Source organism: Sparus aurata, chromosome 8 (assembly GCF_900880675.1).
Source record: "Sparus aurata chromosome 8, fSpaAur1.1, whole genome shotgun sequence".
In the NCBI taxonomy this organism is placed as follows: Eukaryota; Metazoa; Chordata; class Actinopteri; order Spariformes; family Sparidae; genus Sparus; species Sparus aurata.
Window position 1 is genome coordinate 31711201 of NC_044194.1, and position 27556 is coordinate 31738756.

At 41.8% G+C, this 27556-nt stretch overlaps 1 protein-coding gene across 8 annotated transcripts in view; it reads left to right on the plus strand.

Annotated features, from left to right (window-relative positions):
• Positions 1-27556, plus strand: part of vps9d1 (VPS9 domain containing 1) — a 67075-nt gene that overhangs the window by 32846 nt on the left and 6673 nt on the right. For 4 of the 8 annotated variants that reach the window (XM_030425367.1, XM_030425373.1, XM_030425372.1 and 1 more), the window contains 4 exons: positions 4538-4622; positions 8583-8687; positions 17224-17341; positions 20469-21236. In XM_030425367.1, coding sequence (XP_030281227.1) covers positions 4538-4622; positions 8583-8687; positions 17224-17335 — 302 coding nt within the window. In that variant the 3' untranslated portion in view covers positions 17336-17341; positions 20469-21236. Of the gene's footprint in view, positions 1-4537; positions 4623-8582; positions 8688-15590; positions 17342-17609; positions 17639-20468; positions 21237-27556 lie in introns of those variants that run through there. The other 4 variants (XM_030425369.1, XM_030425370.1, XR_003984871.1 and 1 more) reach the window with 4 other exon arrangements.

A 27556-nucleotide genomic window follows, 5' to 3' on the forward strand; every position in this document is an offset into this window, starting at 1 on the left:
AACAGAAAGCATTTGCAGTAATAAATGTCAGTGGGCCCTTGATCTTAAGTCAATGTCACAGTGTTTAACCCTTGTGCCTTCCTTAAAAAAACTTCCTCTAACCACCTTCGTGGCAAAAATGTACACGCACAAAATCTGCCATGAAATCCTCATACATCAATATTTTTTTCTGCTTTTTTTTTTGAATCCCTTAACCAACTTGTTCCCTGATCAAAATGATCAAATATTTAATAATTTTCAGGATTTTAACCCTTTAAATGCCAGTTTGATTATTTGAATTATCAATTATATTTAAAAAAAAAAAAAACACAAAAAATGTATTATTTTCTATATAATAAGTAGTAGCCTTATGGGGCTTTGGTGGTGATTAGAGTCTTGGATATGTCAAAGATTACCAACAAAATTGATTTGATTGCATCAGTATTTTTTATGTAGTAACAAATACTCCCTCTAACCACCTTCGTGGCAAAAATGTACACGCACAAAATCTGCCATAAAATCCTCATACATCAATATTTTTTTCTGCTTTTTTTGCTTGAATCCCTTAATCAACTTGTTCCCTGATCAAAATAATCAAATATTCATTAATTTTCAGGATTTTAACCCTTTAAATGCCAGTTATATTATAATTATCTATAAAAAACCCACAAAAATGTATTATTTTCCATATAATAAGTAGTAGGCTGATGGGGCTTTGGTGGTGATTAGAGTCTTTGATATATCAAAGATTACCAACAAAATTGATTTGATTGCATTAGTATATTTTATGTAGTAACAAATACTCCCTCTAACCACCTTCGTGGCAAAAAATGCCCCATTGACTTCCATTAAAACCACATTTTTTAATTGCACTACCATTACAGTATAAAACCATGCATTCTGTAATGTCAGCATGCCATTTTGAAGAAAACTAGTGATATTTAACATTTTTGATGTATTTCACCAGATTGAACCATTTTCCCATTGTAGGCCGATGCATGAAATTCTTGTATTTTTGCCAGTTATATTATGGAGCCGGGTGACTACCAGGGCCCTGTGTGTGTGTGTGTGTGTGTGTGTGTGTGTGAAATGTTTTTAAATCAACATCTGATTCATCAGTGTGAACTCTTATTGTGCAAACTGCAACAACTTTGGAAATTTAGACAACAAAAAACAAAATAGAACATATGAAATATGAACAAAATATGAAATATAAACAGAAATATCCAGGCATTGAATATACGACGTGTGTGTGTGTGTGTGTTTGAGAGAAACAGATACATGGATAGTGTGTGTGTGTGTGTGTGTGTGTGTGTGTGTGTGCGCTTGTGTGTGTGTGTGTGTGTGTGTGTGTGTGTGTGTGTGTGTGTGTGTGTAATCTGAGGGTTAAATGAAATACAAGTTTACAGCTGCTGTTGAAATATCAAAGTTATTGTTTCTTCTTCTTCTTCTGGACAGAAAGGAGGTCTCAAAGTGTGTGTGTGTGTGTGTGTGTGTGTGTGTGTGTGTGTGTGGTCCTGCAGCATGTGACCTAGTGTTCCCTACAAATGCACACTTGGTGGTGGAAGACCTCTTTTTCAGGCCTCTGCACAACCAGCACACACCTCTCCTTCTAGTGGAGCTGGTCAATGGCGCTGTCAGGATGAGAAGTCTCATGTATGCCCGAATCTCTTGGGCATCCACGTCACTCCATCCTGACACTGAATGCCTCCCGTATAAGTTTGTCATTTGCAAAATGAGCTGGATCAGGTCAGGAGTGAAGAAAAGGTCAAAAGATGATGCTACATTATGGATTCTTGATATTGCATCTCCCATGGGCCCTGGCATCATGCCGGTGGGTGCCTGCATGTAGCACAGAGTCTCAGCATGAGATGGAGACCACACTTGCCCGTCCACTGACTTTTAGGATGGACAGGATCCTCAGTGCCCGCTTCACTCTCAGAGGATGGGTCAGAGGCACTCACAGACGTGGAAGACTCCAGCGAGCCTTCTGTGTCAGACTCCCCCTCGAAGATTGTGGTTTCCCCTGATGAATCCTGCAGCTCGCTGTCAGATAAAGGCTGCATGACCATTTCTAATGCCTCTTCTCTTCTGAAATGCCTTTTCATTTTTGCACCCTCTCTGCTCACTAATGAAATGACCCCTCAGACAAGTTGCATGTTTATCTTTGGCTGTGAAAGCAGCCAGGTGCATAAACACACTAACTGTTGTTTTTGCTTTGTTTTTGAGAACAGCAAAGGCATGTTTTCACTCAAGCACCTTTTCAAAGACACATGAAACACATTCCTCAAAAGATGACCTTTTTTCACCGCTGAAGTGATCAGTGCATGCTTACAGATTCTCACACACACACACACACACACACACCACACACCACACACACACACACACACACACACTCACTCTCACTCTCTCTCACTTTCTATCTCACACACACACACAGACAGACACACACACACACACACACACACACACACACACACACACACACACACAGGGCCCTGGTAGTCACCCGGCTCCATAATATAACTGGCAAAAATACAAGAATTTCATGCATCGGCCTACAATGGGAAAATGGTCGAATCTGGTGAAATACATCAAAAATGTTAAATATCACTAGTTTTCTTCAAAATGGCATGCTGACATTACAGAATTCATGGTTTTATACTGTAATGGTAGTGAGATTTAAAAATGTGGTTTTAATGGAAGTCAATGGGGCATTTTTTGCCACGAAGGTGGTTAGAGGGAGTATCTGTTACTACATAAAATATACTAATGCAATCAAATCAATTTTGTTGGTAATCTTTGATATATCAAAGACTCTAATCACCACCAAAGCCCCATCAGCCTACTACTTATTATATGGAAAATAATACATTTTTTGTGTGTTTTTTTTTAATAAATAATTAGTAATTCAAATAATAAAACTGGCATTTAAAGGGTTAAAATCCTGAAAATTAATGAATATTTGATCATTTTGATCAGGAAACAAGTTGGTTAAGGGATTCAAGCAAAAAAAAAAGCAGAAAAAAATATTGATGTATGAGTATTTTATGGCAGATTTTGTGCGTGTACATTTTTGCCACAGAGGTGGTTAGAGGGTGCAAAATGCATTACAGGAAAATAAAAGACATGTAAGAGTAAAAGACACTGGATTTAAAAAATTTGACTAAAAAGAAGAGTTCCTACAAAAATCCATGCCACAAGCTGTAACACAGCCAAAATGATCGCTAAATCAAAAGGTCTTGAGTTGAAAAAAATTTACAAAAATGCCTGAGGAAGGCACAAGGGTTAACCTACTATATAGAGGGCTCAGTATTCATACAGTGAGATGCACCTTGATAGGCAGGTTCACAGCACATGTACACTGTGCTTTCATGATTAGAGGCTGCTTTCAGTGATTGAAAAGTTTCCTTTCCAATAGTTCTTTTGACCTGTCCAGTACAATCAGAGTCATTACACACACAGACACGCACTGCAGCGCACCTCCTGCTCCAGTAAAATTGTGGTTTCACAATACAGAGTGTTTTGCAGGAAACATCACTGACTAGCACCTTTTATTTGTCTTCTTCCAACCCGGTCATTTCCAGCAGCCACATGAAATTCAAAAGGCTCTCAGCAGTGTGTACGCTCCGTTGTGGGCTACTGTAGGGGTCCAACATGGTGACCTCCATGGATGGAGACCCACTCTTATATTCTATTTCTGCCAAGTCTTTTCTGCTAGATGCCACTACATATTACACACTGTACCTTTTTGATAAATTGTCACTCACACTTTTCATTTAATAATAGTTAAACTGCATCCCCCCCAAACAAAACGGGTCAAATCCATAACCTGTGCAGTGGAGATAAATTACAGATTGATACATAACATATGGAAATATTAATCATTAACCTGATACATTCTCATTCAGGGCGAGGAGGATGATCTCCTCACTAGATAGATAGATAGATAGATAGATAGATAGATAGATAGATAGATAGATAGATAGATAGATAGGTAGGTAGGTAGGTAGGTAGGTAGGTAGGTAGGTAGATAGATAGATAGATAGATAACTTTATTATTAACTGAGGGGAAATTAGGTTATCATGGCAGCGTTCAAGGACAAATACTATCAAAATACAAGGGCAAACAAACTCCTTTGAGAAAATCAGAAGTCTAAATCCTACCGGGAATGCATTCCTAACATTGGATTTTTGATGAAATGTGAGCTTCTGTAAGTGTACAACATTTGATAACATTTGATGCATCAATTCAATGAAGCTCTGACTGGTTTAATGCACCGTTTGCGATTTATTAACCACAATGGAACATTGGTTGGTTTGGTCAGATTGCAGATCATCCACCATCGCCCACATTTAATATTTAATTGATCCGTTCTTTTTGCTCTGCATTCTTGGACCAATTTTGTAGTTGCTTTTAATTACAGAAAGCCATTTTTCTAAATTGCTCAGTTAGACCAGTGCTCTCTTTCAGTCTCTGTATATTTAAAATTTGGTCCAAGGACAACACTTGAATATGGTTTATATTAATTTCTACTACTATGTTTCATTACAGTTAGGACATTACGGCTGATCTGTGCCTGTGCCGAGGATTACAGGTGTCTTCATGAGGTAGACTCCACACCAAAAACAGCTGCCATGTAAGTAAAATATCAGCTGCAACAAGTGGCAGCTTTTTGAAGCTTTGGCATCACATGCATTGTACTATACTATAATATTTACTGTTCATCAGGGGTATTCAATTCAAACCTCAAAAGGTGCAGTTAGACCAAATTTCCTCAAACGAAGGTCCAGAACATTATTATGCCCAAGTTGCAGTCTGATTCAGTGTCTTGAAGAGTATGTTGACGTAGCCTATCAACTTCTGTATGTAGCTGACAACCGACTGTGAAATTAAAGAAAGTACAATTCTATATTTCAACAAAATTGTCCATTTTAATTACATATGTGAATAATGAATAAATGTTCTTTTCTAATTTCATTAAAGTAAACCAGATACATAAACGAAGGGTGAAAAAATAATTTTCCCTTTTTCTTCATTTTGAACCCCATTTCACATCTCATCAACTTCAACAATCTCAGTATATCTCAACAACTGAACAGTTTCCTTCTGCTGTAATTAAATTAAAACAGTTTGATGGTTAAAAGGTAAGGACATTGTGAAGTACAGAGTAGGACTGTTAGAGGTTGTATTATTCTTGTAGTTGAATTTTCACAAGATACACCTCATCAAACATTTGATTTAATAATTTCTGCATTATATCCATGATTGTAATAGGGAGGAAAAGGCTGCCCCAAAGTCCAGTGGAAGTACCCAAGCATTATTTAAGGGCTCTCTGCCTTGGTAGCTACACTGTCAGGACTCATCAGTGCTCAGCAAAGCCTGGCACAGCAGGAGCTCTCCTAGGTCTATTGCCCCCTATAGTGCCTCTTCCTGGCCAGGCCTAAAAGTGGGTCGCCATATCTTCGTTTTGGAAAAGATCCAGCACCCAACAAGGATCTTGAGGAAGAGAAGAATATTAGATGGAGGGATTTAGGAGTCCTTTCAGAGAAATGCTTGGGGGGTTAAAGCACCCATAATAGTTAACATACAGTGTGCAGTGGAATTTAATTTGGTCTATGTTGACAAAATTTGCCTGAGATACTGACAAATAGGAATATGCCGAGAAATGTGTTTTTAATGTGTATCGTCCCTTGAACCACATCCAAGAGATAAACCAGTCATCAACCTCATCACTGAATATTTTAAGACTTATCTTAAAGTAAGTGGACTGAGAATATTTCTGCATTAGTATATCACAATAGGGATGCATCTAACAATTCTTTGTGTGATACCTATTGATAATTATTCTGATTAAGTGATGAGCGTCATGAAATGTCAGGAAAAAAACAATCACATTTAAGAAGCTGGAATCTGAGAATTGTGTCATTGTTTCTTAAGAAATAACTCTTAAGAATATATAAATAAATGATTAATCAATTGTCAAAATATCTTGCAATTAATTTCAGTTGAAAACTAATTGACTGATTAACTCTGTTTTACAAGCAAAAACAGAGTTTACCAGTGAACACACAAGTAAAGGAACCCAGAGCCAACTTTTTTTATTATGGTGGGTGGGGATCTCGGGCTAGAATAGGAGCATTTACTGGGTGGTTTGTGAAACCAGTTTTGGAATTACCATGGGATATGTTACCAACATTTAAAAGGTTTTCTTTGTATACTTTATATGTCGACACCGTTTTGTGTATAGACCAGCACAAAAACACCTTCTGGAGAAGGGACATGGTTTTGCAAGTTTATTTTTGAGTCATCTGATATCTTGTCTGTTTTCATACACTCTTGCTCTCATCCCTTTCTCCGTCTTGTTAGATGCACTAATGATTTTTGAGACTAGCTGAGGCTATGTCTCCTGCTCCATATCTGTCTCCTTGCATCAGCGAGAGTGTGAAATGATCAGAGAAAGCAGAGTTGGTTGGGCAACAGTGCTTCTAAAACCTTACTGCCCAAAAAAGTTGTGACAAAGGATTTTTGTGTGTGCTCGAAGTCCCAGTAAAATATATAACTTGGTAACAAAGTGTAGCTCCAAAAAATGAAAACTAAATTATGTTGTGTGAAATTTGTTTTGTTACCTAGAAACATGAGTTGAACATGGCCAAACCACATTAAGATGATTTATTTTTTCTTGTTGATATTTTGGAGACCAAGAAAACAGTCATGCATCATGTCATCCCAGGATTTATCATCTGCAATAATCTCTGGTGAAAATCATTACAGCTTGGCCAGAATAGAAAATATATGAATAAAAGCCAGCATTTTAAAGGGACAGCTGCTTTTCTAATTCAGACTCTGTTTTTAAATGTTAAGCCTTTAACATGAGATGGTCTTAAATTTGAACTTTTGAGTTCAAGCTTAGAGCTGCACAATAAATCTAAATATAATCGAAATCACAATATGGCCAAGTGCAATAACGAAATCGCAAGAAGCTGCACTTGATTCAAGTAAAATGTGTGACAAACATCATTATAATGAACTACTGCAGTGCTCCGGAGTTGCTCTCGTCTACAAATCTTGTTCTCCAGATGTAAAGAAACATGTTACAGCATGTACAGATCCCAACATCAGGCCCATTGTCAAACGACACCCTTTGATACACTGCCTGTGTGTTTGACCACAAACGCATAGGTTGATTTGATAATTATCTGCAGTGCTTGAATAAGAAAGACATGATTTGTTGTTTCTTAATCTTGAAAAGGTCTTAAAAAGCTATAATTTTAAGTCTCTCATACCTGTTAACTACTTGTAAAAGTGCCACTCAGAAGTGAAATGAACATTTTGACTCTTAAATGTATCTCTAAACTAAATTTGGAATGTATACTTTCCTGCTTCCACTCTGCCATCAAGTTTGTTCTGTACTGATTTGCAGCCCATATATGACTGCTGTTCTTGGTCATCTAAATACAAGTTGCCTCTCTGTGTGTCACTGTGACTCATATATTGTTTTTGATCAAGGCCTTACTGATGGATGGAAGTGGATTTATAACTAATTGCATTGTTAACTAACTAACCTACATTCAGTAGGAATTAATCAATTGTATATTTACATTGTATATTTGGTTCCCCATTGTTTCAGCGTTTTTTTTTTTTTTTTTGCTGCCCCGCCATACAGTTTCTAATTTCTCACACACACAAACACACATTATTGTACTCGCTGCCCTCCTTTGCTCATTGACCAGCAGTTCCATTTTTGTCAGTTCTTTGTCCTTGACCAACTAGGAGCTCATTTGTTCTCTTGTGTTCTTTTGTCCACTTCCCTTTCTTGTCTCTCTTCTATTGTGCTGCTAAGTTGGGCACCACTCATTCTCTGTATCCTGTTAATTAAGAATATTTTACCCCTCTACCAATTGTTGCTGTTTTCTGACTTGTTTTAGTCTCCATTAAATTTAAATGCTTGTAACCCATAATGGAGCATAATCTTTTCGTGGAATCAGTATTTCTGCATTTTGGAATAGTGTGTTGTATCCTTGGAATGCAGAGACACCAGTATTCGTGAGAGTGGATTGATGTGTGTGTTTACAGTACTGAACTCAGAAGATTATAATTCCGGTGTGTGTGTGTGTGTGTTTGTGTTTGTTTGTGTGTGAGGTCAAGCTCTTAGTGGTTACATGAGCCTGTCCACACCTTCAAGAACCTGTGGGAGGACAGTATCTAGTTGCATGCGGCTGGGTCAGTCAAGGGCCAGCAACCTACCTTCTCACGCAAACTAGCAAGCAAGCGGTTAGCCCTGCGTGTGAGTCCTGATAAACAAATGGTCACTGTCTGCACACAGGGAGAATGCTATCAGACTGTCATCATCTCCCAGACTGCAATTTGTCCTCCCAACAGATCTCTGGGAGAGAAAAAAAGCTTTATCATTTCCATCCCTGAGCTTGCTCCCATTAAGAGCTACATTTGATTTAGTTTCCATTCAGTGCCCTGGGGAACACATACCATCATACTCTGTCAGTGTCACACTACATTTTCCCCCTTACAGGTCTATTTATTTACTTGTGTTTTCCTCTTTTACTTGATCTTACTGCCTCCTTTTCCTTTGGTCTGACAGTGGTGCGGATGACCTGTTGCCTATTCTGTCCTTCGTGGCTCTGCAGTGCCAGTGTCCTCAGCTGGTGTCTGAATGCGCTGCATTGGAGGAGTTCATTCATGAAGGGTGAGTCATCATGATGATGTCAGAAAGATGCTGAATAAACATATCCATTGTTTGCACCAAATACACAAAAATTGATTTTGAAAGAATTTGTTCTTTCACCATCCCTTCCCCACATGTCGAAGAAGAAAGTTCTACTTAGACTGAACATGTGAAAAGTGGACCAAATAGAAATCTGAGCCAGCTTATACAATACTTCTCATCTCTGTTACTGCTTTGACTGACCTTAGGGTTTCAGGGTAGTTCAGTGTTGTGCCAGGTTGAATTTAGCAGTGTATTGCACTCATCTCTATCCTTCTTTTACTAAGTGTCATGTTAACAAACTTGTTGACTTTTGTATTCTTTTTCAGTTGTGACTGGCTGTCAAACTAAATAATAAGAAAGTTCTATGGTATTCATTTTCTGAATGTATTTGTTCATGTTTAACCTCAGCCAGGCCGCACGGCAATGATAGTTATCATATCACAACCATACTGGGTAAGTAGTACACAGCTTTCCCTAAGTTTCCCTGCACAGATATGAGTTGAGTATCGATTTTTAGTGAGACAAGGGCTTGCAATGAGTAGGCTGCAGTCACGAGACATCACTGCAGCCCACTTCAGAGGCGGAGAGGGCCTGGCTTTGGCCTTCTTTGGAGCAAGTCCATCACCGACGAGGCTCGGCTCAACTTGGCACAGTAAAACTGGTGATGGAAAAGCAACTACTAAGAAAAGTTCTTAGTACTTGTCTTGATGAGTACTAGAGAACTCTTACGTTTTATGACTGTATCCTGCACAGTTTGGAAGTTAACACAAAATCTGTCCCTGTCCCTGGTATTGGCCGATACAATACATTGAATTTTGCAAGATATCTACCAACATATCAAGTTATTTTGCTCGTAAAGCTAATGGAAAGCTAAGGAAATCAATATAAATGCATTCTACTACCTCTCCTAGTCACTGGATAGTACTGTTTGAACAGTAGAGGGCGTAATCATACTAGTCAAGAAGACAGCTGCTATTTACTGTCAGACTGTCTCAAGGCTCTTCAGGTTGAGCGAACAGGCCAGCTGGCACGCTGCTCTGCTGCTGCCTCACCAACTGGCCTGTCTGCTTCACCTAGGGAACCCAGAAACACTGTAGCTGCACCAGCCAAAGTGACGCTGAGTTTTCTGGAGGGGAAACTACGGCTCACAATATGCTCCATCAGCTACGCTGTGGCTGTTTTTACAATTAAGCTGTGACAAAAACCTGTCAAACCATTAACACTAGACAACCACTGAACATGGTTATGAAATATTTTTGTGTTTGGTTATCAGCAATCGCTTAGGGGGAGAAAAGAATGGCATCATATAATCTGTCATTTATATCTTGAGAAACAAATGATGATTAAACCATTCACATAGAACTGTCCATCCATCCATTATCGTCCGCTTATCCGGGGCCGGGTCGAGGGGCAGCTGCCTGAGCAGGGACACCCAGACTTCCCTCTCCCCGGACAATGCCTCCAGCTCTTCCGGGAGGATTCCAAGGCGTTCCCAGGCCAGCTGAGTGACATAGTCACACCAGCGTGTCCCGGGTCTTCCCCGGGGTCTCCTCCCGGCGGGACATGCCAGGAACACCTCCCGAGGGAGGCGTCCCGGGGGCATCCGAAACAGATGCCCGAGCCACCTCAGCTGGCTCCTCTCGATGTGGAGGAGCAGCGGCTCTACTCCAAGCTCCTCCCGGGTGACAGAGCTCTTCACCCTATCTCTAAGGGAGCGCCCTGCCACCCTGCGGAGGAAACTCATTTCGGCCGCTTGTATCCGGGATCTTATTCTTTCGGTCATGACCCAAAGTTCATGGCCATAGGTGAGGGGGGGAACGTAGATTGACTGGTAAATCGAGACCTTCGCCTTTCGGCTCAGCTCTCTATTCACCACGACAGACCGATACAACGACCGCATTACTGCGGCCGCTGCACCGATCCGCCTGTCAATCTCACGCTCCATCCTTCCCTCACTCGTGAACAAGACCCCAAGATACTTAAACTCCTCCACTTGAGGCAGGAACTCTCCTCCCACCTGGAGGGAGCAAGCCACCTTTTTCCAAGTCGAGAACCATGGCCTCGGATTTGGAGGTGCTGATTCTCATCCCAGCCGCTTCACACTCGGCTGCAAACCGCCCCAGGACATGCTGGAGGTCCCGGCTCGAAGGAGCCAACAAGACCACATCGTCCGCGAAAAGCAGAGATGAGATCCAGTGGCTCCCGAACCAGATCCCCTCCGGCCCGTGGCTGCGCCTAGAAATTCTGTCCATAAAAATAATGACCAGAACCGGTGACAAAGGGCAGCCCTGCCGGAGTCCAACATGCACTGGGAACAGGTCTGACTTACTGCCGGCAATGCGAACCAAGCTCCTGCTCCGGTCGTACAGGGACCGTACAGCCCTTAACAGAGGGCCTCCGACCCCGTACTCCCGGAGCACCTCCCACAGAATGCCACGAGAGACACGGTCGAATGCCTTCTCCAAGTCCACAACTAGGCCTGGTTGGGCAAACTCCCATGAACCCTCGAGCACCCTGCGGAGGGTATAAAGCTGGTCCAGTGTTCCACGGCCAGGACGAAAACCGCATTGTTCCTCCGACTGCCACGCGACACTGCAGAGACGTGTCAGCCAAGACAGCCCCACAACATCCAGAGACTTGAGGTACTCAGGGCGGATCTCATCCACCCCCGGTGCTTTGCCACCGAGGAGCTTCCGAACTACCTCAGTGACTTGGCTTGGGTGATGGATGGGTCAACCTCTGAGTACCCAGCCTCTGCTTCCTCTATGGAAGGCGTGTCAGTGGGATTGAGGAGATCCTCGAAGTATTCCTTCCACCGCCCGACGATATCCCCAGTCGAGGTCAACAGGTCCCCACCTCCACTGTAAACAGTGTTGGTGGAGGACTGCTTCCCCCTCCTGAGGCGCCGGATGGTTTGCCAGAATTTCTTCGAGGCCGACCGGTAGTCCTCCTCCATGGCCTCCCCAAACTCTTCCCAGACCCGAGTTTTTGCTTCCGAGACTGCCCGTGCTGCCGCACGCTTGGCCTGCCGGTACCCGTCAGCTGCCTCAGGAGTTCCCCGGGCCAGCCAGGCTCGGTAGGACTCCTTCTTCAGCTTGACAGCAACCCTTACTTCCGGGGTCCACCACCGGGTTCGGGGATTGCCGCCGCGACAGGCACCGGAGACCTTACGGCCACAGCTCCGGACAGCCGCGTCAACAATGGAAGTGGAGAACATGGTCCATTCGGACTCAATGTCCCCAGCCTCCCTCGGGATCTGGTCAAAGCTCTCCCGGAGGTGTGAGTTAAAGATCTCCCTGGGAGAGGGCTCTGCCAGACGTTCCCAGCAGACCCTCATGATACGTTTGGGTCTGCCAGGTCTGTCCGGCTTCCTCCCCCGCCAGCGGATCCAACTCACCACCAGGTGGTGATCAGTTGACAGCTCAGCCCCTCTCTTCACCCGAGTGTCCAAGACATACGGCCGGAGGTCAGATGACACGACCACAAAGTCGATCATTGATCTCCGGCCTAGGGTGTCCTGGTGCCACGTGCACATATGGACACCCTTATGTTTGAACATGGTGTTCGTTTTGGACAAACTGTGACTAGCACAGAAGTCCAGTAACAAAACACCACTCGGGTTCAGATCAGGGAAGCCGTTCCTCCCAATCACACCCCTCCAGGTAACACTGTCGCTGCCCACATGGGCGTTGAAGTCCCCCAGGAGAACGACGGAGTCCCCGGTTGGAGCACTCTCCAGTACCCCTCCCTGGGACTCCAAGAAGGCCGGGTACTCTGCACCGCTGTTCGGCCCATAAGCCGAGACAACGGTGAGAGTCCTATCCCTGACCCGAAGTGACCCGGGACACGCTGGTGTGACTATGTCACTCAGCTGGCCTGGGAACGCCTTGGGATCCTCCCGGAAGAGCTGGAGGCATTGTCCGGGGAGAGGGAAGTCTGGGTGTCCCTGCTCAGGCAGCTGCCCCGCGACCCGGCCCCGGATAAGCGGACGATAATGGATGGATGGACAGTTCTATGTGAATGGTTTAATCATCATTTGTTTCTCTGATATAAATGACAGATTATATGATGCCATTCTTTCCTCCCCCTAAGCAAGTGACCAACCGGGGATTGGGCCGCCGGGGCCCCCGCCCACGACTGCCACCCATATCCCACTGCACCGGCCCCTTCTGAACCCCCCGTGAGTGGTGAGCCCACGGGAGGGCGGGCCCACGTTGCTCGTTCGGGCTGCCCCCGGCCGGGTCCCGTGGGCACAGACCCGGCCACCAGGCGCTCACCTGCGAGCCCCAACCCCAGGCCTGGCTCCAGGGTGGGGCCCCGGTGACGCCGATCCGGGCGACGTGCACGTCCTCGTTGTTTTTTCTGTCATCAGGGGCGAGTGAACCGATCTTAGTCTGACCCGTCACCTAGGACCTGTTTGCCTTGGGAGACCCTACCAGGGGCATTAAGCCCCGGACAACATAGCTCCTAGGATCATTCGGGTGCTCAAACCCCTCCACCACGATAAGGTGCCGGTTCAAGGAGGAGTCATATAGAACTGGATCAATATAATCCAAAAGAGTTAAAAAAGCTTCTATACTTAAAGTGTCTTAGAGCCTAAAGATGACGTTATGTTCTATGTTCGACAGAAAGCACTGTGCACACCATCTTAAAATAGTGTGGTAAACATGAATGATTGAATGAAAGAATGAATAAATGAAGGACTTTATTTCAAACCAAAAACATGATGACATAAGCAAGGCTGCTACAATAAGGTTGAATACACGTTAGAAAATACCTTGATAAACAGTGAAGTAGAACAGTTGGGGAGGGCTAGTGGTCTTGAGTTGAAATAGTTCATCATACTGAGTATCTTTGCGTGTCAGTTAAAACCACACCCAAGAGGTCTACTTACAGCCATAAAAACAGTGGGTTGTAAAAGCCAGCCGGTTAGATTGGCAGAGGCAGAGGAATGTCAGGATATTCGGGATTTGGTTTTTCTTCTCTATAAAAATACAAATAAAGTTCCACTTGATGTTTATGTAGTTCAGTGGGTTGGAAGGGTTCAAGTGAAGGGAGTAGTGGAGCCAAGACAAGCCACAAGGCTATAAGTAGGTTGATAGGCTCTTGTTTTCTTAACCTCCTGAGACCCGAGCTTTTGTCTGGTGTGCAATTTTTCTTTCTCCTTGCTATTTGGGATAAGTAAGACCTAATAAGTATAATAACTAAACTTTGTTTTTGTACAGGAAGTAGTTTTTGCAAAAAATGATGTCCTCGTATGAGGACAGTGGGCCTGTCATAACCTTAAGAAACAATATTTGCTGTTTGGGACCAGAAGGGCCCAATTAGTGTAAATTGATTATTTTAGCTTTATACCATAAGTAGTTCTCTCAAAAATCAATGTCCTCATATGAGTACAATGGGTCGATCTTACTGTATGACACAAATGGACACCATTGGTCAAAAAAAGTTTGTGACAGTTTATTTTAAAATGTAAATATGAAAGTGTATACATCAAATGCAAACAGCTGTTTATTTAAAGCCCTAAACATCACTTTACAAAAAAAACTGCAATGTATTGTGTAAATGGTCTATTTCAAGCCCTAATCATGGCTAAACAACAGTGCAAATAATACCAAATATTATGTCCTTTTTCTTTTTTGGTATGGCTTCCCAGTTTGTCCGGCCACTTTGTCTCTTTTTGTTACACTCTCCATCACAGTAACGTGTGGTTGGAGACCACAAGGTGTCCATTTTGGTGTTGTGGTAGTGGCAGTTCACTTTTGTTGGGTCACTTGTGGTTGCAGCTTAGGTATAGGCCACGCCCATTTCTGCCTACCGTTTTTTTTTCCCGCAAATTAGCGAAATGTAGCAAACCTACTTTTACGAACTCATCCCAGGCATTTCACCGATTTGCACGAAACTTTGCACACAGCATCTGTTGATCCTCCTGACAAAAACATTGTTTTTTGATATTTCAAACAATACTCAATAAAACAATAGTTATTAAATAACAACTTCCTGTAGATTTTGTTCCGAACAGGAAGTATTGCATATCTCCACATTGGTCTGTCCGAATGACATGAAACTCTGACCACTAGGTGACCACTGATGACCACTACGTGGCGCTCTTTAAATTGGGGTATTTTATATCTCCACATTCACCAGTATCATCCTCAGACCTTGAACATGAAAAATTATCAAAAACTTTCGCCTACGTCAAACATGGGTGGGTGCGGTCCATTTTCATGCTTCGCCATAAAGCATCAAGTCCTTATAACTTCAACATGCAATTTCCCACGTACACCAAATTCACCACACATGTATACAATGTCACCCTGAATACCTCCATGCATCAATGCTCTGTTATATCCACAGCGCCACCTACTGGACACAGGAATTCAGATAAACATCCTATATACATGACATTTCTAGGTTTTTTCCTCCATATCATACACTACAAGATGACATGCAACTAAAAGGTGAGCGCCCCCTCACAACGTCACCGCCAATCAATAATCAAAAAAACTGGCAGGAGCAGGCAACCAAATCAATAAGGAACATCTTCCTCATTCCTGTCTGGACCAAACTACACATGTTTGATAAGGGTCCTGCCCTGAACACATAGGCCAATATACAGTCATAGTCACAGCGCCACATGTTGGACACAGGAAATGACATTTAACCCCTTCCTGCACTGACCGAAACCTTGGACAGTTAAGAGATGCGTACACAGTAATCGGGCAATGGGACTGGGTACACGGCACGCCCCGACGCACGTGGACTGCGAGGGCCAGTTCATTGCTGCTTGCAGCTTTAATTGGTTTCGTGTTCTCTCCTCATGGTGGTGGCCATTTTGTTAGTGGGAGTGGCACCTACTAACAAGGTTTTGGTCCTGTGCAGAAGTGTTCCTGCCTGGAAGCCAAGGGTTTAAGGGCCGGCTCCTCTCCAGTTCCTGGGGGCTCTCCTCCTTTGTCCCAGACTGCCAGCATGTTTGTGTCCAAGCTATGTTTTACGACCAGGGCCTTGGGGAAACCCTGGAGCAACATGAAAATGAGACTCTCCTCTTCCTGTCCCCCAAGCACCACCAGCAGCTAAGTATTTTTATATAGTTTTATTCAAAAAACATAGCTTGGACACAAACATGCTGGCAGTTATATCCCCACGTTTAGCTAAAAACATGGTACAATCAATAACGTAACATAGTCCCAATGTCCTCAAACGAGTACTTGACATTTACTCATGTTCTAGTTTGCTACTATTAATAACGTGTCAAATTTTAATGCCATAAGAAGCTAGAGACATTATTGTACATAAATACAGTGGTTTCATTCATAAAATTTGGATATAATTTCTACCGAGCTCTTTTTTCTTTCGGGAGCTGCTGTAGAAGTCTTTTGCTGATATTCCCACCATTTTGTTTTTACTGAAATTGGTGTAATGTTGTAATATCACCACGAGATGGTGTGCGCAGTGTCCCTAAATGTGGCTAATAGGTAAAAGTTTAAAAAAATTGAGTATCATGGTGCTAAGAGGCAAAAATGTAATGTCCTTGTATGAGGACGCAGGGTCTCGGCGGTGAATGAGAAAGCCAAGAGTTAAATGATTGGTTGAATTGGTCAGTCAACATTCATGGATTTTCATTCATTTCTTGAATTTGGCACAAATGTTCACTTGGACTAAGAGATGAACTGCAACTTGTTTTCTGTTAGCTTTAACGTGTTAGTTGGCTTGGCCCTGTTAGCCAGGTTCATGTAGTGTCACTGCCACCCACATTGCAAGCACAGAGCAGCAGATCTGGAGCATCATCTCATGACATCTATATCATTGTATGGGGGCTTTATGGTTTCTTGTAAGACAAGCCAAGCCAAGCCAAATTTGATTAATAATTTCCAGACCACAGTCAAGAGATAAACATTTTCTTGTCTCCTTTCCTTTCTGGGTCTCTCACTCTTTCTGTTCCTGTGCAGTGCAGCATCCTGGCAACATTTGAGTCTCATGTCTTGCTCTTGTTAGTTAAAGGTCAGCCAGGGTTAACTTACTCTCCAGCTCCATTCTGTCTCATGTCTGCTGTCTCTGAGCAAATCTCCCTCATCACTTTCTCTTCTCTCCTATCATCCCTCCATCCATCTCTCCCACCTTTTCTCTCCATTCTCAACTTTTAATACGTGCATAACTGCTCCTAAAGTGGAGAAAAGAGCAGATTTCTTTCACTTACATACTGTGTGGTCAAGGAAGAGTGGAGATGCGACCTTTAGTCACTTAGGAAAAAGCTGATGTGGTGGTTTTCAGCAAAACAAATAAATTGGTGCTCTGTTCTTTGAAGGATGTTTGGGATTCTTGTGGGCAGTCATGCCTCGTTTGTTAAGTTCTGTCGGAATAAAGATGTTTCTGCCCAAGTCCTTCGCCTTCTCACTGTTTTCTGTGACTTCATAAAGTTAAAATACATGGAAGACTAACCAATATCTTTATGACGTTTACTTAAAGATGTCTTCTTATCAGCTAACAAGTGTTATCTCTGTTTTTTTCTTTAAAGCTATTTAATAGGAGAGGAAGGCTACTGCCTGACCTCCATGCAGAGTGCCTTGGCCTACATTGAGTCATTGCACACAGGAGGAGCTCAACTTCCTTCAGACAAGCTCATTTAAAAAACGGTAAGGAAAGCTCATACTTAATGCTCTGATAAACCTTTTGCTGACCTTTGTTTAAAGCCCCTGTACAGACTTTTCATTTAGTGTTGATTTTGGCGGCCCCGCTGGACGAAAGCGGTGGTGTTTTGCCGGAATGAAGACTGCATTTCCCATGAGCTCTAGCGCCCACTGTCGTGAAGACGTTTGTCTGGCCGGCGCGTGTCGATTTGTTTTGGAAACGTCGGAAAGATGACGGGACTTGCTTTGAAAACTTTTTTTTTTTTTTTTTTAGCAGCTATCTGCAGCGTGCATATGGACGAGGTAATGTGTCTATTTGTATTTCTACTTAATATAATATGCCGCCGGTGAAACAAAGTAATGCTGCTGTTGCGCTGCAATTTCCCAGCTATATATATTACCCACAGTGCTACAGAGCTAGTGTTACAGCAAAGTCACAGTGATTGTGATGGATGTTTTGTTCTAAGTAAGAAACTGAATCATTTATAATGACAGAGGATATTACCGATGCATCGTTGCAGGTCGGCTGGGCTGATACACACAGCTGAAATGGATGCCAGATCTAAGACGTTTGTTGTCGTTTTCACGAGTGTAGTCTCTAGAGCTAATCTAGTGGTAACGTTAGCCAGCTTTGTTGTAACAACATAAATTCATGTATTGCTGTAAACTACGTCCCGCATTACATTTCATAAATGAAATAAAATTTACAAACCTGTCTAGGAGGAATCGGGCGAATTCTGGATCCGACCCTCCCTTCAAGCCCCGCAACTCTCTCCATCTCTGGAAGGAATCGCCCATGTTTATCCGTGTTTTAGCCCTAGCTCGATCGGATTCCCTCTCGGAGACCCTTTCGTTGGTCTTCGGTTCGAATTCTTTTTCTTTTCTTTGTCTCATTATCAGCCATGACAAAAGTTTTAGCTTGGTTAGCACTGACTAGCGTAGCAACAAAACAGCTATGCCGTATCCTGAATGTCGTCAGTTCCGGTCTGACTGCCGTAAATCGTTTCGTCAGTGGTCCGACCCGACCAAGGCCTTTCAGAGGTATAGAATTAGACTACTTAGAAATAGCGTATCTTCACGCTGATGGGCTCATTTGCTGTTGTAGGTAACAGAGAAACATCAGCAGAAACCAGAGACTTTTGCATATCCAGTTAAAAACTCCATACAGGGGCTTTAAAGAAACTCGTTGAAATACTTGGAAATTAAAAATGTCAACTCTAGAGACACTACAAGACTTTTTTACTTTTGTGACATTTAAAAAAATAAAAATATTAAATTCTTATGTTGAAAATCAAGTGACCTTATATGGTTCCTCGCCTGTCTAGGGTAAATGTATGTATAAAAAAAATATAGGAAAAACACATAAACTTAAGGGAACATTTATTTTTAACATGTTTTTATCGAACATTACTATCTATCTATTGATCAATCGATCGATATATAAATAGATATCTATAGATAGATAGATAGATAGATAGATAGATAGATAGATATACCGTGCTTTACTAGGAATGATCGAAATGAGGATCTACTCACGTTAAGTTGAATACCAAACATACGTCTACCGTCCCAGTTAAATCGTTGATCAATCCTCTCAAAATACTGAAGGCACTGGACTCAGCCAAGTGTGATATGCTTTTTATGATATCATATCTCAAATTTCTAGTGCAATTAATCCACACAAATATAAAGTGTGCACATGATGGATAATAGATGTGGACAGAAATGCACTTGGTGTCTAGTATGCTCAAGAACACATGGACCACCATGCATGCACTCCCTGCAGTGGACTACACCTCATCATTACAAATTGCACTCTTGTGTCCTAACTGTGGACTTTGTGCTTCTTCACAAATTTGAGTGATATTTGGTCTCCTTCTCTGAGCTGTAAATAGTTTATTAGATGACTGAGATGGAGCCACAGCTGCAAAGTCCTTTTTTTGTTCTTGTATAAATTCAATGTAGACTCAGCTGACATGGAGGTGAGTGAACCAATCATCTAAAAGGATTTGAAAGGATGACCTGTGTCTCTGTTTGTACTGTTTGTTAGACCTGATCTTAGAACAGACTGAGCTGTGAAGCACAGGCCACTGTTTGAAGCAGTTTTGTCAGCAGAGAAGAGATGGAGGGATGGATGGATGGATGGATGGATGGAGTGAAGTAGACTGAGACTGATGCATTACACTGAGGGATGAGTGTTCTGCTGAATGGCTTGTCTGGCGCCCACACTGCTGCTTAGCTGGACAGGGGACGATAACGCTGAATGTTATAGAATGTGACATCCTCGACTGACATCCCCCCAAATTCTCAGTGACACAATGATTGCAGTCCAGCCAAATGTTTAGCTTTAACTGCTGTGCTTCACAGAGCTGTCGCTGATCTGCTGAGTGGCTAGATTAAAGTATAAGCATTCTGGGTTATTTCATACTTGAGATCCAGATCTAGTTTTAAAAGTATGCCCTATACAATATTTAGACAATTACATGCATGAGTTACATGTATGACTTCCCATGAGTGAACTTTTAAGCAAAATTTTCACCACAGTCATTTCTAATATAGCATTGTGTTTTCAGCTCTCTCCGTCCTGTTCTGGTAAATGGACAACTAAGGAACACCTTGAGGGAATTTCTTCAAATATAGCACAAATGTCCATTTTGACTAAATAATGAAGCGATTTTTAGCCATAACACCACTCAAATAATGACAAAATTTCAAGCAAATGTCTTATAAGATAAACTAATGAGGTGATCTAATTTTATACCAAAAGGTCAGCTTTACTGTGACAAATAAGGTCAGAAGACATTAAAGTGCTCTCATCTCCAAAATGATTGCACATATGCTCAACAAAAGGAGTCTTTATTCTCCTTTAAAATGTAATTAAAGCAAAGTAGCCGGTGGTTTTTGGAAGTTACTGAGACTTTTTAAAAAACAAAGCTACACAATTGAAACATAAACACTTCACTTACGGCTGAGTGACACAGACTGGCTGAGTATCTGTGTTCACACACATTGTTGGTTTTAATCTTTTCCTGAGAGGACTGTAAGAATAAATACAGAATGCTTCTGGCATGCATTTGTACATTTTAAATGTATTATCAGTGCAGTGAATAATATATTCCATTTTATGCTGTAGGTTGCTGCTCTCACCAGAGACCATCTTGACCGCTCATCCCACATTTCCTGCTGTGTTACAGCTGAACCTGCAGCTCTCTGCAAGTTGTGCAGAGGCATGTTATCTTGACACATCTTAACACACAGACTGTATATTTAACAGGAGGACCTCCTTTTGGTCTGTTTCCAACAGAGGATTAAACCAGTGTTTATGAGTGGTTTCTAACCAAATTGTATCCTTAATGGAGCCAAACTCAACAACAGCAACAATGTATTATCAAACTATAAGCATTGCTGCGTTAACTAGCACTGGATTTTGAAAGGGACTATTGTATGTGATTTAAGTTTGAAAGTGATGCCACTGAGAATGCTAACAGAGGAAAAAACTTGTAATATAGTTTACTAATGAGGGAATGTATTTGCAAACCATATTGCAGGTTTTCCTTGAGATGTTTTCACTTGCGTTACATTGAACATTGTAGTCCATATAATGTGGCATTAAGTTTTCTCTTACACAACATGCAAACTCATAAATTAAACTGTGTGCGCATGTATTTTTGTGTTTGTTCATATGTGTTATTTTAAGATTTGTTTTAAAAGCCATCCACAGACTATGGATTAAAAAAACTAGTGCATTGCCCGTAGGAAGTAGAAAAGTGGGAGGTTAAGTAGCTTTTTCATGGATGGCCAAATGAGGCTGTGTTTGAAGGTGAGACGTCAGGATAATTTGCCGTTTTTGACTATCTTTGATTTTACCATTATATTTCACCGTAAAAACTATTTACCTTGCCTTGTTTGGTGTCATTATTTTCAGCACAACCTCGCATGTGTGACTGTACAGTTATTTTTTTCCATTTTGACATACTGTATTAACACAATGGACCTAAAATCACAAAAACCTAAAATCCGAGTTGGAAAAAGTTAGATTTTTTACTGTGAAAACCACAAATATGTTTAACGAACCATTTTTATTACTTATAATGCAAATATAAAATGCTGTTTGCAAAATTTGTGGATGAGTTTTTGAAATTTACAAAGTTATATGTAACTATTTACATTTAAATGCAGGCAATGCCTCAGGGCTCTCTCAGCTCCTCCTTGCCTGCTCAACATTCAGCAGTCTCCTCATTGTTTTGGCTCACAACACAAAAAAACGACTACACTACACACTAAACACACTACACACTAAACACTACATAACACACTAACTATACACTCCAAACACGCTATATGTCACAAATCTCTCAACTCTCAAAACTCGCGATCTCTATTGCGGACACTTTTGTGACAAAAGCCTGTTTTAACCGTTTCTTCCCGCACCAGACAACGCAAATGTGACGGCAATGTTCACGAAAAAGCATGGCGGACATTATTTACTGTAAGTCCGGTTTTGGACGTGCCGTCGCGTCCGTCGACTCAGGAGGTGGGCCGTGGGGGTGGGCTAGCAGCTAACGTTAGCTACACACGAACATCCACAGATTCCTATTCCAGTTTTTTGTCCTTGCGTATCCAGATCTCCTTAGACCCGAACAGACTCGGTCCGGACTCGTTTAGTCTCATTAATCCACAACAGTCAGTTTAGATGCACAGAACGGAACCAAACCGCCGGCAAAATCCCAGTCCAGCTTGCGCCGCTGCAGGTATAAATCCCCTTCTTTCTTAAGGTGTGTCGTGGAGTCGGGCTCTGCAGTGATTGGCTCTGGTGCGCACGTGGCTACGGTGTGCAGTGATTGGCTCTGGTGCGCACATGACTATGGTGGCTACGGTTGACAATGCTAGCGGAATTCGTAAAGCATTTATGAAATAATTTATTAACGGTATCATTGCAGTCCAAACAAATCCGACGTAGCACACCCTTAAACCAAGCAGCAGCCATGTTCTAAGTCTCAGGTCAGTCTGATCCTGATCCGCAGAGATATTTGAGGAACACACACACACACACACACACACACACACAGAGATTCCTTGCCTTTATAGAGAGATGGCAATTTATGCACTTTAGGTGACGAAGCTTTGCGCGGTTAGGCTACACTGGATAATGGATTTGAGTTCACACAGTAAATCCACAGTGTTGGCAACAGGACAGAAGCAGTGTTTCCAAGCTGTACTGTAAAATGGGATTTGTAGCTTCTCTTGAGAGTCACTCTGTTTGCATGTAACAGCATGTTGGTTAACATTGAATTTAGGTCTACAGCTACATGGTTGGGTAGTAATAGTGTGTGTGTGTCTGTGTGTCTGTATGTGTCTCATGGGATTGAATGTAAGTCTAAGTGATGTCCCAAGAATTGACTTAGGTTGGCATGTGTGTGTTTTGCAGACAATTTGCAAACCAAGCCACAGTGACTGCAGGTACATGTGACCACATCTAGCAGTTTTGAGTCGCTGGTGTTTTAGGTATACAGTGACCTTGCTTTTGTTTTCATAACCTTAAATATTTTTAAGGTTAAGGTAACACCAGGGTTCAAAATCAACAAACTCTCCATAAGAACCATAAGACTGGCTCAAAATATTAACCCTTTAAATTTGGAAATTGATTATCCGATGAGATCTTGTCGCAGTTAGCAAACATCAGATGTAAAATGTAAAGTGGTGGTATGATGTTGCTCTGACCTGATCTGAAATATTTTAACGACTTTCCTGTTTAGTCCTTCATGCTGTTTGGTTTTAAATACATGCAGAGACGAGCATGGATGTTTACCTGAAAGGGTCTTGTGCTTTAGCTTTTTTTTAATTTTTTTTTTGTTATTAGCAAAATGTGTTTACTTGAGTCACTAAAAGCATGCTGTTTTTTCTTTGAAGACTCCAGTGTGTTTTTCATCCCTCCCAGACAGCATTTGGTTTCTGTTTGTTTGAACACGGTGTACAGGTCACCTTCTAAATTCTAGATATTTGTTTGGTTTGTGTCCAAGTTGTTTTATGGTTGCAGTAATGCTTCTGAAACCTCACAATGGATTTAAAGTGTGCTGTTGTGGCACACTCCTTTGCTGGTTAAACTCTGACACCTGAGACTTGCAGCAAGTTAATTGCAGCATGTGTCCTTAGACAAAAAGGTTTGATTATGTCATTACAACCTTGATCTCACACAGGTTTCAAGTCCTTAAATCCATTTTTGTAATGCACTGGAATGAATGGAAACCAACCGCTCCTGGCAGATGGCTGCAAGGAACATTCAAATAACTTCAGCTTTGGTGTGTCTCAGTAAATGATGGGCAGTAACTTACATTTTACTGCATGTGTAAATATCCTAGTATATGCAAAAATGTAGTTTGGTTTGTATTTTGAAAACACACCTCAAGCAGACTTACCTTCAGTGTCACTTAGCAACTGAATAACTACAGTTTTATAAATGGACATTTTATTAATTTGATTTGTTTGCTTGCCTGAATATACTATTTAATTTTTATTTTGTATAGGTCCAAAAGATGTGAAAGAAATGTCTTAAGAGCTGTCAAAATGGATTTACTACTGTTCCCTATAATTTGTGACATTAACACAAAAAACAGATTTATGTCTATATAATACATGTTTATGTAATTATAATTAAAATGGTAATGGTAAAATGCTGTGATATTTTGCAAAGTGGAGAAAGCCACTACATTTATGTTAATTATTAATTGTACATTTTGCATACCTTTTGACAAGTGAATGTGTTTGGCAGATTTAATATGAAAGGTTGGATATGTAAAACAGAGAATGGTCAATGTGTGTTGGGTCAATAAAGAGAGCAGCAAATTGTTTAAATCATTTTGAACTGTATGTTGTATTCTGACCCCAGTTGTGGATCTGTATTGCTAACCCTAAACATCCTCAGGCTCTCTGTGATTAAGATGTTGATGATGTGACATGAGCCAGGCTTTATTGGTTCATCATATTTGACTCAATCGTAATGTGGAACTGTAAAGTCCTTCAACACATATCTGCTGAAGTGCAGTTTATTCCACCGACTTCACTAGGTTTCACAAGCTCCTCGCTTTTAGTGTAATAAATTAAGAAAATAAACTCACAAAACATCATGAAAGGAAAAACTCACATCTATTTTCCTTACAAAACAAAGATACAACTGAACACCTTCAAAGAAGACACTCTTTTTTTCTTTTTTTTTTTAACCAAACTGTCATGAGTTTATTTGGGTTTGTAGATCATCCTAAAACACATCTTATTCAGACACAAAACGTAAAACTCACCATTAACAGTAAAATGTGAGCATATTCCCACTCTAAGTGCTTTTTTTTACCTGCTGGTGAAGCCTGACTCTCCCATGCCCCCCTGTCCCTTAATGCCTCTGCTGTCCTCGCCTGCTGTTTTACCCCAGGAGTCATAGTCCCAGTCAGAACAGCTGTAAATCACCTCTGTACTGTATTTTCTATCTTCTCTTCTTCAGTAGCATCTCTTTTAGGCTCTGTTCAGTCCCAGTTTGGTGTCCAGCCGTGATCACTCTAACCCCCAATTTCCACTGGATACGTGTCCGCTGCGTTGCAGCTCCGAACCGGTTTTGCTCCGCCGTCCGCCGTCCGGCAATCCCCACCGGTTGCGGTTTGAGTCCGCTGCGGCGCAGTACGGTAGACAGCTGGCTCACGAGGCAGAGGAGTTCCCGCGATAATCACATGATCACTCACAACCGCAGTTATAGGTCTGTGTTATTAAAATCAAGAACACGAAGTGTTCCCGACCGAGGGATTAGCAGAAAAGCTTGTGTTTGTCTCTTTTTTTGAGATTTATGTACTGGTGTCAACACCGAGTGTTTTATTTTGAAAGGTAACCGGATGCTGTTTGTTATTTTAGCGCTTGACTTCCTGTCTGCTCGGTGCTAAATTCAGCTGAATTGCTGCGTCGCACTCCGGCATCCGCCAGATATAGGAGTCCTGCGTATCTGTGCCGGAGGGCGCCGGACTGCCGGAGCTGGGACGGAGCAGATACGCAGCGCAGCGGACCTGGTGGAGATTGACACATTGACTAAAGTGAAACGTATTTGCTCCGCTGGCGTGGCGGAGACCCAACGCAGCGGAGACGTATCCAGTGGAAATTGGAGGTGACCCCCGGTAATAATTTTAAAAAAAGAAGAAGAAAGGGAAAAATAAAATAATAAATAAATAGATAGTTCAGACAGTGGCTTCAGGGAAAAACTTTTCATTATGACTCAGTAAGGTATTACTTTTTTTGTTATCTAACAAAATCAGAGATTTAAGCAAAGAGCTCAGTTCCAGGAGAAAAGGAGCAAATTTAGGTAGTGATTTTGCAAATTTTTGTTTGTGAATAAAACATTTTGCATAGGATAACAAAGTTCATCACGTGTTCAAGAGCATTATCTTCTGGGTTAACATAGCAAATAACATGTTTAAGGGTAAGAGAATGGACAGAGTTAGCAGCATCAAAAAAATGAGATTCAACATCACTCCAAAACGCCAAACAAACGCCAGAATGAACGTGTTTACAATAACGTTCATCAGGCAGAAATACAGTACGTTCAGTTCACGTTCGCCCAAAATATGAGTGAACGATCGTTCATTGAACGCGCTCAGGCACAACACTGGTCCCTTCAAACATGGCAGCCATGATAAAATGTTGTCGAACGTTACCCCTAACCACATTTTGAATCAATTAGTTCATGCTACAGTTACTCTGTGTGACAAGCTGGGATACGTCTGTGTTTAGGAGTATGTTTTACTGCAGTGTCAGTGAGTGTGTGTCTCATAAGTGTGATGGGACACACCCTGGCAGAGATTGCGTGACTTGAGAGTTCTGACTGTGGTTTCCTGACCTCAAAGCTGGCTGCTGATATGACACAAGCCTCTGGAGTCGGTAAGCCTATATCAACAATTTCCAAAGCAACAAGCATGCAGGCAGCTGTTATTAAATAGATGTCCCCTTTGTCCACAATGCCTTGACTCGTCTCCAGGCCAGGGAAAGATGATATCTCACGGAGGACCACACACACACACACACACGTACACACACTCTCTCCTGCCCTCATGGCTGCCATGCATCTCTAACTACTCTACTGTCTGCCATTCAGCCTGTGTAACTTTCCTGTGGTGCCAATACGTGGTATGTGGGTTTTCAGAAATGAAAGCTTCAGTGCTGCTTTGGTGAGGTCTCCATCAGGAAAAGGCAGCGGCATACTGCCAAGATCATGGCTTGTTTGTCCATCTGGTTTGAAATTTTAATCCCTCTCATTTTAGCCGCTCCAGCTTTTAATTGAAAGCAGAGGAACAATTTGTCACCCACCTCTTCGCTGAACTGTACTTGCTCCCTCATTGTCATCATCTTGTTGTCTGTTTTCACCGACTGTATATTCAGTCAGTTTGTCAAAATAAATGTATTCACTCTGATGTATGTATTTGTAAACCTTTAATGCTGCCAACCACTTCTCTGCTTACACTCCCATTCCTAAAAGAAAATATGGGATCCATTTAAAGTGAATTGGAGGTTCTTGTTTGGATCCACACAAGACATGTGTCAGAATGTTGTTATCTTTTGGTTCTCGAGTGGTAGATTCAGGCCACATTTGGTGAATGTACCACTCCTCCCATTTATTTGAGTGCTAGTAGTGTTTTAAGGCTGAGGCAGTGTCGATCGCAGGGCATGCTGCAAAACAAGGAGTTGCATGCCATGCAAAAAATTGGTACAAAATCAGCTTTGGAGAAATGCAACAAAGCACCGTGGTGGCTAATCATGCAAGCCAGTCTGGAGGACTATTAGCATTGCTTCCAAATGCTAGCAGCATGAATGAGCTAAAACACAATGTAGTGAAATGTAACCTACTATGGTGATGGAATGGCTCTCAGACCAGAGGCCAAATAGGTCAGGTCAATGGCAGGTGCACTGGTAGGCAGAGGTTATGTTAGACTTTTTCAATATCCTTTATTATGACAGACAGGGTCATGAAAATTCTGTTATAATCTATTGTAATTCATTTTTTTTAATGATTGAGACAAGTCGTGGCATTTTATTGAAAAAAACTTGAGCCAAATCACATTAAATCGGCTTGAAAGAAATTTACAGATTATGATTTTATAAGGGAATATAAAACAGAAACAGCAGAGGGCACTAAAACACTGCAGCCATTAAGCCTATTTATGAAAATATTAACTTTTACAAAATTAGACAGTT